Raw genomic sequence first — 14478 nt, forward strand, 5'->3', positions numbered from 1 at the left:
GTGTCAACCAAGACAACCCCACAACATTTAGAGACTTGAGGTACTCAGGGCGGATCTCATCCACCCCCGGTGCTTTGCCACTGAAGAGCTTCCGGACTACCTCAGTGACTTCGGCTTGGGTGATAAATGGGTCAACCTCCGAGTCCCAAGCTTCTGCTTCCTCTATGGAACGTGTCAGTGGGATTGAGGAGATCCTCAAAGTATTCCTTCCACTGCCCGACGATGTCCCCAGTCGAGGTCAACAGCCCCCCACCCCCACTGTAAACAGTGTTGGTGGAGGACTGCTCCCCCCTCCTGAGGTTTGCCAGAATTTCTTTGAGGCCGACCCGTAATCCTCCTCCATGGCCTCCCCGAACTTTTCCCAGGCCCCAGTTTTTGCTGCCGCACGCTTGGCCTGCCGGTACCCGTCAGCTGCCTCAGGAGTCCCCCGGGCCAACCAGGCTCGATAGGACTCCTTTTTCAACGTGACAGGATCCCTTACTTCCGGGGTCCACCACCGGGTTCGGGGATTGCTGCCACGACAGGCACCGGAGACCTTACGGCCACAGCTCCGGACAGCCGCGCCAACAATGGAAGTGGAGAACATGGTCCATTCGGACTCAATGTCCCCAGCCTCCCTCGGGATCTGGCAAAAGCTCTCCCGGAGGTGGGAGTTAAAGATCTCCCTGACAGAAGGTTCCGCCAGACGTTCCCAGCAGACCCTCACAATACGTTTGGGTCTGCCAGGTCTGTTCAGCTTCCTCCCCTGCCAGTGGTTCTGACTCAACACCAGGTGGTGATCAGTTGACAGCTCAGCCCCTCTCTTCACCCGAGTGTCCAAGCCATACGGCCGGAGGTCAGATGACACAACCACAAAGTCGATCATTGACCTCCGACCTAGGGTGTCCTGGTGCCACGTGCACATATGGACACCCTTATACTTGAACATGGTGTTTGTTATGGACAAACTGTGACTAGCACAGAAGTCCGGTGACAAAACACCACTCGGGTTCAGATCGGGGAGGCCGTTCCTCCCAATCACACCCCTCCAGGTAACACTGTCGTTGCCCATGTGGGCGTTGAAGTCCCCCAGTAGAGCGATGGAGTCCCCGGTTGGAGCACTCTCCAGTACCCCTCCCAGGGACTCCAAGAAGGCCGGGTACTTTGCACTGCTGTTCGGCCCATAGGCCGAGACAACAGTGAGAGTCCTATCCCTGACCCGAAGGCGCAGGGAAGCGACCCTCTCGTTCACCGGGGTAAACTCCAACACATGGCGGCTGAGCTGAGGAGCTATAAGCAAGCCCACACCAGCTCGCCGCCTCTCACCGCGGGCAACTCCAGAGTAGAAGAGAGTCCAGCCTCTCTCAAGGAGTTGGGTTCCAGAGCCCAGACTGTGCGTGGAGGTGAGCCCGACTATTTCTAGCCGGTACCGCTCAACCAACTGCACCAGCTCAGGCCCTTCCCCCCCAGTGAGGTGACATTCCATGTCCCCATGGCTAGAGTCACCGTCTGGGGATTGGGTCGCCGGGGCCCCCGCCCATGACTGCCACCCAAATCACAATGCACCCGCCTCAAACTCAACTTTAGTAAAACTGAACTCCTCTTCATCCCGGGGAAAGACTCCCCCCCCCCCCCCGCATGGACTTATCAATCACTGTCGAGGATGTCATGGTATCGGTATATACCTGGGCGTAATCCTCGACGAGGGACTTTCCTGCGCCCCCAACTTCATTGCTGTTGCCCGATCCTGCAGATTTGCCCTCTATAACATCCGCAGGATCTGGTCTTTTCTCACAAAAGATGCGATGCAACTCCTGGTCCAAGCACTGGTCATCTCCCGCCTGGACTACTGCAACTCCCTCCCGGCTGGACTGCGACTAAACCGTTGCAGCATATCCAGAAAGCTGCAGCACACCTTATTTACAATCTACCCATATTCTCCCATGTGACCCCCCCCCCTCCTCCGTGACCCCCACTGGCTTCCTGTTGCGGCCCACATCTGATCCAAGATGAGGGTGCTGGTCTTCAAGGCCATCAACGGAACTGCACCCGTCCACCTCCAAACACTGCTCAGACCACACGCTCCAGCCACATGCCCCAGCAAGAGCACTTCGCTCATCTACATCAGCTGGCTGGCTGCTACTGCCATCGCTGAGAGCAAACGAAGCCTGCTCAGCGAATTTGCGACTCTTCTCTGTTTTGGCAACTCAGTGGTGAATTGAAAATGTAAATGTTATCAACCAGTTATGTTTCACATTGTATTTCAATAGACCAGTTAATGGTTTGGCCCCCTGTATACTGAAGGATGCCCCCCTTTCTATTCATTCAACCCAGAATTGTTTATGAATTGAATCAGCATCCAAGTGACATGATATTATTTAAACTAGCAGTTACAAAGGGGCACCATCAGATGGAAACAAGGATATAATGGTTTTGAGGCTCACCAGCGACATCTGTTAGTTAAGTCTGCACCTGGCCCTCATAAAATAGGACACTGTGTCAAGACCTACGTCCTGCCCCCATCGAAATATACATGCCACCAGGCCTAACGACGTTTCTGGGAGAACCCTGCATCAATAAACCACACTGTTGCACCTGGTAACATCTTCTTTCATTACCACGAACACGCACTCACACACTGTAGTTTATTTTGACTAAATCCACAATGGGGATAAATCTGCCACTGAAAAAAGTCCCCTAACAAATGCACTATTTCTCCCAGTCTGAGTCATTTCAGTAGGCGTATTGGTTCCTTCAATAGGAACCAATACACTTCAGGGTTTCCTCTACATGTAATTGACTGTGGCGCACTGCCACGGCAAAATAAAAGCCGCCACACCTTAAAAATTCAGGCATAAATAAATCTATTATTAGAGAAAGGAAATATTTTACCGTCGTCTTCCACCGCAGTATTTAGCTTGATAATTAGCTAAAGGATTAAAATGGTCACTTAGAGCAGAGTCCTGCACGGGTCTTATTTTGCAAACCCGCCCAAACCCGCCATACTTATAATCGCATCCGACCCGTTTTCCGACAGTAGCACAAATCACATTCGTACCCGAGCCAACCCGGTATAAATTGATACCGACGTCCGAAGGAAAATTGGACGGACGCAATTTTTAAAAGTGAAAGTAAGCCAGCGTGGGGAATGGGAGTTCTGGGAGGGCGCAAGCACGCATTAATGATCTCATATGAAATATAAATGCTTATCATTTGTGTCGCTAATAATGACTGATAAGTGACGCCTTGAAAATGGCAATCGTAAAACTCGACCCGCCTCTTCAGGCGTCCGACCCGATCCGCACCTGTGTCCGACACAGTACATTATTTTTCACCCGTGCAGGACTCTGACTTGGATAACTCCTCTCTTGAAACAAATAATAAAAATATTTCTTTACAACATGAATCTTCATTCCAAGCCCATGCAGGGGAGTTCATGATGGCTGTGTGAGAGCATTCCCTAAATTCCCTAAGTAGCCTATGACATAAGTAAAAATATTACATTATAATGACCCAAACTGTACACCCCCCCCCACCCCCCAGCGCCACAGTCTCAGAAAATACTGGAGGAAACACTGCACTTGTTCATAATCTCATATGCCACCAAATACTTTATTAGATGCTTTTGTTTTTTCAAAAAATCTGAGAAAATGCCATTTAGTTTCCCATATCCTAAGGTATCGTCTTTGGATGTCTTGTTGTGTCCAACCAACAGTCCAAAACCAAAAAGACAATACATTTAAACTCATGTTTGACAAAGACTGTTTAAGTCTAGACATTACGAGAAGCTCGATTGAGCAAATGTTTGGCTTTTATGTCTTAAAAAATCAGTACAACGATTGCAAATGGTGGATTCATTTTCTGTCGATTGACTAATTGAATAATTGTTGAATCATTGCTGCTAAAATTGAGACATTAACAACACATTGTGGGCTTTGGTCTTATTGTTAACAATAACCAACAACAAAGAAAACATCAGACTTGTTCTTTGAAACTCAGTTCTAAGAATAGTAGGTCTGCGTTTAACTATGAGCATTAACTACATGACCCATACACTACCAGTCTAAAGACTGGACACACCTTCTCATTTAATGGTTTTATTTTCATGACTATTTACATTGTAGATTCTCACTGAAGGTCTCAAAACTATGGATGAACGCATATGGAATTATGTAGTAAACAAAAAAGTGTGAAATAACTCAAATGTTTTATATTTTATATTCTTCAAAATAGCCACCCTTTGCTTTGATTACGGCTTTGCACACTCTTGGCATTCTCTCGATGAGCTTCAAATCAAATCAAATCAATTTTATTTATATAGCCCAAAATCACAATCACATTGCCTCAGTGGGCTTTACAATCTGTACAGTGAACAACATCCTCTGTCCTTAGACCCTCGATTCGAGTGAGGAAAAACTTCACATGTTGATGGAAAAAAAAACCTTTTAACAGGGTAAAAAAAACAATGGAAGAAACCTCAGGAAGAGCCACAGAGGAGGGATCCCTCTTCCAGGACGGACAGACATGCAATAGATGTTGTGTGTACAGAAAAGAGCAACAATTCACAGTTTACAGGTACATCGACAGAAGATCTGATACAAGTTATGCAATGTAATAAATTGATTTAAATATAAATAAAATTGATTTGATGTATGAGGTAGTCACCTGAAATGGTTTTCCAACAGTCTTAAAGGAGTTCCCAGAGATGCTGAGCAATTGTTGGCCCTTTTGCCTTCACTCTGCTGTCCATCTCATCCCAAACCATCTCGATTGGGTTTAGGTCAGGTTACTGTGGAGGTCAGGTCATCTGGCGCAGCGCTCCATCACTCTCCTTCTTCATATTGGAGGTGTGTTTGGGGTCATTATCCTGTTGAAAAATAAATGATGGTCCAACTAAACTCAAACTGGATGAGATGGCATGTCGCTGCAAGATGCTGTGGTAGCCATGCTGGTTCAGTGTGCCTTCAATTTTGAATAAATCACCAACAGTGTCACCAGCAAAGCAACCCCACACATCACAACCCCTCCTCCATGCTTCTCAGTGGGAATCATGCATGTAGAGACCATCCGTTCACCTTTTAGGCATTGCACAAAGACACAGCGGGTGGAACTAAAGATCTCAAATTTGGACTCATCAGACCAAAGCACAGATTTCCACTAGTCTAATGTCAATTCCTTGTGTTTGTTGGCCCAAACAAATCTCTTCTACTGTTGCTTTTCCTTTAGTAGTGTTTTTTTTAGCAGCTATTTGACCATAAAGGCCTGATTCACTCAGTCTCCTCTAAACAGTTGATGTAAAGATGTGTCTGCTACTAGAACTCTGTGTGGCATTCATCTGGGCTCTAATCTGAGGTGCTGTTAACTTGTGATTTCAAAGCTGGTGACTCGGATGAACTTATCCTCAGCAGCAAAGGTAACTCTTGGTCTTCCTTTCCTGAGGCGGTCCTCATGTGAGCCAGTATCGTTGTAGCGCTTGATGGTTTTTGTGACTGCACTTGGGGACACATTCAAAGTTTTTGCTATTTTCAAAACTGTCTGACCTTCAGCGCTTAATGTAATGATGGACTGTTTCTCTTTGCTTAGCTGATTGGTTCTTGCCATAATATGAATTCTAACAGTCAAATAGGGCTGTCAGCTGTGTACCAACCTGACTTCTGCACAACACAACTGATGGTCCCAACCCCATTAAGAAGGCAAGACATTCTGCAAATGAACCCTGACATGGCACACCTGTGAAGTGAAAACCATTTCAGGTGACTCCATCATGAAGCTCATTGAGACAAGGCCAAGGGTTTGCGGTGCTGTCAACTAAGCAAAGGGTGGCTACTTTGAGGAATCTAAAACATGAAACATATTTAGACTTATTTCACACTTTTTTGTTTACTACATATGTCCATTTGTCTTCATTCATAGTTGTGATGCCTTCAGTGCGAATCTACAATGTAAGTGGTCATGAAAATAAAGAAAAACTATTAAATGAGAAGGTGTGTCCAAACTTTTGACTTGTAGTGTATTTCATTACTCTCTGTGGACTGCTCACAGTTCCTTTGTAAAATCATGATCATCATTTGAATAGGGTGTCAGACAGCTGAATAAATAAACTGACTGAGTGAGGATATGAACTCTTTGCCTTGTGTGTTTGCTATGTTTACCACTCTTCCTCATGTCCTCAGGGCAGGGTGCCATTCATTGTGCCAGACAAGGTTCTGTGGCCCCAGCTGTGCGAGGCTCTCGATATGAAGTACAAGGCAGAAATGCACAGCAGCCGTGGCCTGTCAGATGATAACCTGGTCTTCCTGGCACAGAAGGGTTTTACAAGCAGCAGCAACAACCCTGAGGACTACCGCAACATGACCATATCATGGGCCCAGTTCAACCGGGTGAGGCCAGCTTGTTTTTAAAGCTCAACAGCTGACTGTAAAACTTATACACGTTTGTACTGCAAGGAAAAGCTGCACTCTCGCTGCAGCACCTTTTTTCACTACAGTGTCATTGTGAATGCTCTCTCTCACACACACACACACATACACACACACTTGCACATAGAAACAAATCAAAAACATACTAGTGGAGTGTGTTTGACTTTTTTATAGGAAAGCCTACCTGGACGGAACTTCACTTTCTGGCAGTGGTTTGATGGAGTCGTGGAGCTCATGAAGAAGCATCTCAAGCCTCACTGGAATGATGGGTAATGACTCATGCTGACTTTTTTGGAAGAAACTGTTGTTTGTTGACAACTCAGACAGTGATTTATGATCTAAGCTAATATAAAATGTAGTATGGGACAAACAGAGGTGAAGTATGAGGGGCCATAGAAGCCATGATTAGCTCTGGCCATTTGACATTGATATAATCTCTCACACACATTAATTTTATTTTCATTCTTACAACCATTCTTACACAGTATTATATTGATAAGTTAACTCATGCATCCAATCCAATCAGTTTCAATAAGTCTTTCATACATATATTGATGATCATATATTTTGTACTTACACTTTCGTCCTTGTCATCTCATTTATATAAGGGATAGTCTAACGGGAAGACAGGTCATTTATCACGCTGTCAATGGCTGAGAAGCTTGAGCAGGGCCTGTTCAATCCTGAAAAGGTGTGCAATGCTTTTCACCAGTTTCTTGGCTGAATGACGAGTTTCCTTGAAACAGTAGGAAAAGATGTACAACAACAGGCTCATTTAAGATGAACTGTGCCTTGCTGGAAAGTCGACTAAGAAAAAGTGGCAGCAGCAGGAAGCAGAGCCAGAAAGCTGCACTGTCAGCTAGTTCAGTCAGACAGTTTTCCAGCAGCTTTCAGTCTGTACAGGAAGTCACAGAAACACTCACATCCTGTTAGATCTGATTCTGATTTATTGGACTGTTATCGGACTCATATCTTGTATGGAGTCTCCAATTGTTGTTAATTATGACACCACAAGATAATATAAGATGAGATGGAACTTTATCAATCCCGAAGGAAATTCTTATGCCATGGATGCTTAAACAACAACCGGTAACAGCCAGTGGATTCCCTGGGTCAGGATCACACACTTGGCCCAGTTTAAGACAATATAGAGTATTGAATGTAAGTCAGATATACAAAATACACTACTCACAATAAGTTAGGGATATTGTGAGAGACTCAGTGGATTTCATACATACGGTGTTTGTTTCACTTCAGAGAGTTTTGGGATAGGGAGGCAATTGTATTGGGGTGATAGACACACCTCATTTTGTGTTTTCCACGTAATGGTCTCACTGTGTACATTGTGCCTTACATATTGGGGTCAATACCAAAAAACTAAAAGACAACCCTTTTTAATGTGGCATCAATTTCAACATTCTGTGGGTATAAAAAGCTGGTATTGTCAGTAAGTCATTCCATGTTCATCATTCAAACAGCCATGAACACACAACGTCACTTAACGGACGAGCAGCGCCACCTGGCCATAGCGCGCCTTCAGGTCGGTGGCAGGCAGTCAGATGTTGCTCGTGAACTTGGTGTGTCTCAAAGTGTCATCAGCAGACTTGCATCAAGACACAGAACTACTGGCAAAGTTCCTGACAGACCCAGGAGTGGAGCCCCGCGAGTGACAGACCACAACGATGACCAGTACCTAAGGACCTATGCACTCAGACATCGTTATGCAACTGCCACACAGCTGCAGGCCCATTTACGAGATGTGAGGGGTACTAGGGTTTCCAGACAAACCATTCGAAACCGACTCCACCGCTTTGGCTTGAATGCCAGACGACCGTTGCAGGTGACTCCACTGACACCAAGACACCATCGTGAACATTTGCAGTGGGCACAAGACCATGTGACCTGGACAATGCAGCAGTGGTCTACCGTCCTGTTAACTGATGAGTGTCGGGTCACCTTGCAAAGAAATGATGGTCGTCAGCGTTGCTGGAGAAGGCGAGGTGAGCGATACGCCGAGGTCAACATGGTCCCCAGGGTTCCCTTTGGTGGAGGAGGTGCAACAGTCTGGGCAGGCATCACCAGTCAGCGCAAAACAGATTTGGTCATTGTAGATGGCTCAGTCACTGCACGTTCTTACCTCAGAGACATCATAGAACCCATCATCATCTCCCAATTCCGCCAGCACACCCCCAACTTTCTGTTCATGGATGATAATGCTCCACCACATCGTGCCAGAATTGTCACAGCTCGACTTCAGGAAGTCGGAGTGCCTCATATGGTATGACCAGCAATGTCCCCTGACCTGAACCCCATAGAGCACGCCTGGGACCAGCTGAAGCAGAGACTGGATGATCGTACCCCACCCCCACGTGACCTGGCAGAACTGCGTGTAGCACTTGTGGAGGAGTGGAACGCATTACCTCAGAACAACATCATGAGGCTAGTGAGGAGCATGAGACGTTGCTGTCAAGCTGTCATTGCGGCAAATGGTGGAAACACCCGCTACTGACATTGTCAATTTTTGTTATTTGGGGCTATCCTTGTTATTGTCTAAATTTTTGGGGTAATAAATATTAAACTAATGAAAATGGTGTTTCTTCTCATTCATTATAAGTAATATCAATGGGAACTTTTACTTATTTCATTAAAATTCAGACCAAATAGGAAAAGCACTCATGTAAATAACAATATCCCTAACTTATTGTGAGTAGTGTATATAGTGTTTAAGGAGTAAACGTCTAAAAAACAATGGGTTATACAATAACAATAGAAGTAAGACAAGTTAAATAATAGACTAAACTAAAAATGAACTCATAGAAAAGAGTAATATTGGCAAAGACACTGAAAATAAAACTCTGTGTCATTGAAAGGTAGAACAAAAGAAATCATATTGCACCTGATAATCAGCGTAATGATGCACATGAAAGCAAATGTTATATTGTATATGATAATGATAATAAGGTGATAAATGCTAATGCTACAAGTAGTATCCATGTGTTATTTAGAGGTGATAATGCATATGAGATTGAAAAGTCCTATCTTGAAAAAACACTATTGATATTATTGTTCTCAGTGTCCTTTGTTTCATCTGTTCTTCCTGCTATAGAAAAGTGTAATACAAAACACCATAGCCTATCTCTGTTTGACCTGAATTCTCATTTAAATCAGTATCATATCAGTTTGCTGCTGTTTATAAATCAGCTGAGCAGATTTGTTAGATGTTTAGAATGTAAGGGCTTCACATCTAAAACGTTTCTCTGTTGCTTCAGTAGGCTGGATTTCGTTAATGTTAACATAGACAACAACTATGATGAACAGTATTGTGTCCAGTTTATAAAATGAATATAATCTACTTGGTCTCCCTGACCTCTAAACATCACCATCGGCAACACATCAAGTGTTCTGTTTACATAATAAATCTTTAAAAACAGATAAATAAGAGTCATAAAAAAATAAAAAACTTTGTTGAAAACGTCACATTGTTGAGTCGACATCTAACCAGTCAGCTGTTAAGACAGCAGCCAGGCTTTGCAGTTGGCGAAGAAACACTGTGGCACCCAGACCTTTAAATGGTAAATGATCTTGCGTTTTTATAGTGCTTTTCCATTCTACTGACTGCTCAAAGTGCTTTACAATATTGCTTTACGATATTGTAATCAGGAGCAATTTGGTGTTCAGTATCTTGCTCAAGCACACTTCGACATGCAGCTGGGGGAGCCAGGATTGAACCAGTGACCTTCTGATTACTAGATGGCCCGCTCTATCTACTGAGCTACAGCCACCCCTTTATGATCTTTATGATATTAGTGTTGCCCATGACGTCAGAGTAAGTCAGGATCACAGATTTGACTGACATGCATTGTGCTGCAATCGCAGCTGATCGATTCTGTGCAGGCCCGGTTCATCTCGGGCCTACATTTTCATTCCTGTGGTTGGTGTGTTAGAGATGTTACCCAGTCAGAAGTGATGTGTATAAACCCTGTTGAAAAGACTGTGTAATTGGGTCACATTGGCCCTATGCTTGTACTGTTAAAGAGCAATTCAGCAGCAGGCTATGACTCTGCTTCAATCTTTCAAGTCATTTCCGTCTCCAACCACAGCACTAAATACCACTGGCTGTGGTTGTTGTTGTCAGAAGTGTTACATCTGTAACCACACCCATCAATGGTGTCCCAGTGTCCTGAACTACACTTCTATATGACTGCAGGTGAGTCTGCTCAGTGGGTGTCAGCAAAAACTAGATTTCCCTGGGTATTAAGTTAAACTGCATCAGAGTACTCCACCTGTTTGTTACTGCACTCGTATATAGGGCTGCTCGATTATGGCAAAAATCATAATCACGATTATTTGATCGTTATTGTAATCACGATTATTAAAGATGATTATTCATTGATTTAAGAACAAGCGTTTAGTGACCTTTTAACTCTGGTATTTCTTTTAGTTTGAACTGAAAAACAAGAAAAAATGCTAATAAATGAGAGAAAAATATATTAATAAAATGAATTAAATGATATGTAAAAATAAAAGATATAACGCTGTTGACACTTCTCTTTCAACTTTTCCACGACACTCGTCATAAAGGGCAGGCAGCACAATTCTGCTGATATGGTGATGTGATGGTAACACATACCGCTTGTCCAATGTGTTAATCAGTTTATTGAACCCCGGGTCGCTAATGGTGTTGATAGGGCACATGTCTTTGGCAATCATGTATGTGACGGCATCTGTTATTTCTTTATGCCTGTGGGAGCTGGGTGGATATGTGGTGGCATTGTAATGTGTGTCCTTAATTGAGGACTGGTTGTGGTGGCAGGAGTCAAGGAGCTTTTCATTTTTGAGTTTTTATGTTCCTTCACTGCTTGGTCATGTATTACTCTGTGTGTGGACTTTAAATGGTTAAATAAATTGGTCGTGTTCCCTTGAGGTGCAGACACGGTCGCGTGTCATATTTTGCACAATATCTTAGTTTGTTCCGAGTCAGACTCCTTGAAACCGAAGTGTTTCCACACCATAGAATTCACTTTACCTTTCTTCGTGACCAAAGGCTGCATTTCTGCCATCTTCTACCATCTTCTTCTACACGTTTTTTACCAAACACCCACTGGCAATACGCACCGGCATCGCTGAAAGTGAACATTTTCAGGCAGGGGCGGAGCGGAGTGCACAGGTGGAGATGGAAGTGTTCGCTGCATTTACCACACAAGACACGATCAGTCAGTTTCACTAAAAAGTCCTAATTGTATTCTTTACTTTTACTGGTTTAAAACATAAGGAGTTATGAGGCATCTTTGTGAAATCATCTTGTTTTGATTCATTTATTGGATATAAAGACTTGATAGAAAAAAAAAAAAAAAAAAATTGATGCACTGACTCGCATGCTGTGTGAATATGTGTGTATAGGGCCATCCTGGGCTTCGTTAACAAGCAGCAGGCACAGGACATGCTGCTGTCCAAACCCAACGGCACCTTTCTGCTGCGCTTCAGTGACTCAGAGATTGGAGGCATCACCATCGCCTGGGTGGCTGAGAACCCCAACAAACCAGGTACCAAGCGGTTGTGCTTTAAGTCCCTCTTACGCTGAGTATGATTCCAAGGATGAAATAACATGTCATCGAAATGACACATACAAAACATTTCTGAAACACACCAAGTGCTCTTCCCCTCCTGTCACTGTCTGCCCCTAGTTCCACTATTATGGGCTTTGGGACAAATACGCACTACATTTACATGATGTTAGAAAAAGTCAGACTATTGTGTTAGTCAGACTTAAACCGGACTAAGTCTAATCTCTCAAAGTCGGGCTAACACGCCCAAATAATATGGTTCAAAGTCGATATACTCTTTCCTGTATATGCCTTAGTCTGAACTGGCTTCGCGTTCTGTGCATGCACCACAGTCTCTGCATCAGGCATTGAGCTCGAAGTTGTCCATGGCATAAATCCGTAGCAGGAAGCTAGGAAGGACACAACGAAGGTATTGACATTGGCAGGTGCTAGAGCAAGAAATTCACCATTGGCTCTGGAGCCAATTTTTTGCTTCTTAACTTGTTTGGAATGTGACATAATGGGTCAACCAGATGAAGGTCCAGTAGCAACTAGCTGAAACGGTGCATATCGCCACCTTTATGGTGGAGTCAGACATACTTCTGTCAATAAATCGATTCTCCCCTGCTGCTTTTGTACTGGGACAATGGCAGCAGTCCACTTAAATGGCCTAATCGAGCTATGACTTAGATGTGCATAGAAACGTATTGAAGGGTTGTGAGTCTTTGTTGTTGTGTCTTTGTTTAGGTGAGAGGCTGGTCTGGAATCTGTTGCCTTATACAACCAAGGACTTCTCTATTCGCTCCCTGGCTGACCGCATCAGCGACCTGAACCACCTTTTGTTTCTCTACCCTGACCGGCCCAAAGACGAGGTCTTCGCCAAGTACTACACCCCTCCGCTCTGTATGTATCAGCAATGTTAATTTACATTCACATTACAAGTACACACACCTGCAAATAATATTCTTTACAACTTTCCACCTAAACCTGTGTTTACAGGTCTTGGGGAGTTATGTGTATGTCATGTGTAAAACTGGTAGCTGATGTTACTCCCATTATTTTATATAACTCGGTGTTGTTGTAGCAGTCTTTCAAAGCCTCGGTACATGACGGCAGTGTTAAGTTGAAATGATTAAAATGTAGTTTTTAAGGCAGTATGTCTCTCTTACAGCAAAAGCAGTGGACGGATATGTAAAACCACAGATCAAACAAGTTGTGCCAGAGTAAGTTGATTTTTTTTCTCTTTTCTACAATACCTCAGGAAGCGTCAATCGCTTCAAATGAACAGGACTGATGTGTATCAAATTCCAGAAGTTTAGTGTGGATTTGCTATTTGATTCCCAAAATCTCGATGTAGCACACCTCCGTCTTAACACAGCTAAGATATATATGTCTTAAAATATTGTGTATAGTAGGTAGTAACCACCTCTGTCCTTCTTCAAGGGTGGAATTTATCATGCTGCATGATTGATTTGAAGGTAAAACAGGAGTCTGCAATGAATTTTGCTATACTTCTAAGACAAATTTAAAATCAGAAACACATCTGTCAACCAGCCAGCCAGAGCACTGGGGTAAAGCTTCCCCAAGAGCAATGCAACCACTCCAAGAAAAGAGAAAAGGGAGCCAGCATCAGAGCTAAATGGACCTGACTTAAACCAAGAGCTAACCCCTAACATCCTGGACCAAGCTATTGTACTGGATGAACAGACTTGGTACATAGCCAACAGGACACAGGACATAGGAGGAGGGCTCTGTGTCTACATAAGTAATGCTTGGTGCTCAAATGCAGTTAAAGTGGATGGACAGTGTTCACCAGTGTTGGAGGTAAATTGTTAGAAAGTAATCCGTTAGAGTACTTGGATAAGTTGCCATCTTTTCCTTTCCTTATATTCCGAATATCAAAGCAAATCCCATAATCATCGTATTTCATTGTATTTGTGCCATTATCGTTTTTATGAAAGCACTTATAGTTAACATGTTCATTAGTTACATTTTAAACATTACAATACTCAGCACTGTTTTCATTAAAAACAGCTGTGCCTAACACAGTATGTCTCTGCCCATCTCGCTGTCAGATTGCGACCAAAATAAAGAGCTGTACATTATGGCTGTGCTAAAAAATCGATACGGCAATATTTATTTTTGTGATATACTACATCAATTTTCAGCTCCAAAAATCGATATTGTGAAGAAAAAAAAAATTATGTTTTGAACAGGTTGTGAACTACAACCTACGCTCCTGTAGCTGTCGCAGTACGACTGGTTGCCTATAATTGGCGGGTGCTGTTTCTGGCAGAGTGACATATGGAAGCAGCATGTCTACTGACGGTATAAGAGCTGCACCTTCAAAATACAAAGCCAATGTGTGGGTGCACTTTGGTCTCAAAAACAAACCAGGGAGCATGGACTTGGATAAAGCAAATGCAATTTGCAAGCTCTGTCACACTACCGTAACATTTTCAGGTAACACAACCAGCTTGCGAACTCACCGTGTCAGATGCCATGCAGATACAATAGCATTATTGCAGCAAAAAAGA

The 14478-nt window shown here is 43.7% G+C and overlaps 1 protein-coding gene across 2 annotated transcripts in view; it reads left to right on the top strand.

Annotated features, from left to right (window-relative positions):
• LOC115571114 (signal transducer and activator of transcription 5B-like) overlaps positions 1 to 14478 on the top strand; it is a 53005-nt gene that overhangs the window by 20808 nt on the left and 17719 nt on the right. For both annotated transcript variants that reach the window (XM_030400192.1, XM_030400191.1), the window contains exons 13-17: positions 6153 to 6359; positions 6573 to 6667; positions 11799 to 11941; positions 12689 to 12844; positions 13113 to 13164. In XM_030400192.1, the coding sequence (XP_030256052.1) occupies positions 6153 to 6359; positions 6573 to 6667; positions 11799 to 11941; positions 12689 to 12844; positions 13113 to 13164 (653 nt within the window). The remainder of the gene's footprint in view (positions 1 to 6152; positions 6360 to 6572; positions 6668 to 11798; positions 11942 to 12688; positions 12845 to 13112; positions 13165 to 14478) is intronic.

This window comes from Sparus aurata, chromosome 20 (genome assembly GCF_900880675.1).
Source record: "Sparus aurata chromosome 20, fSpaAur1.1, whole genome shotgun sequence".
Lineage (NCBI taxonomy): Eukaryota > Metazoa > Chordata > Actinopteri > Spariformes > Sparidae > Sparus > Sparus aurata.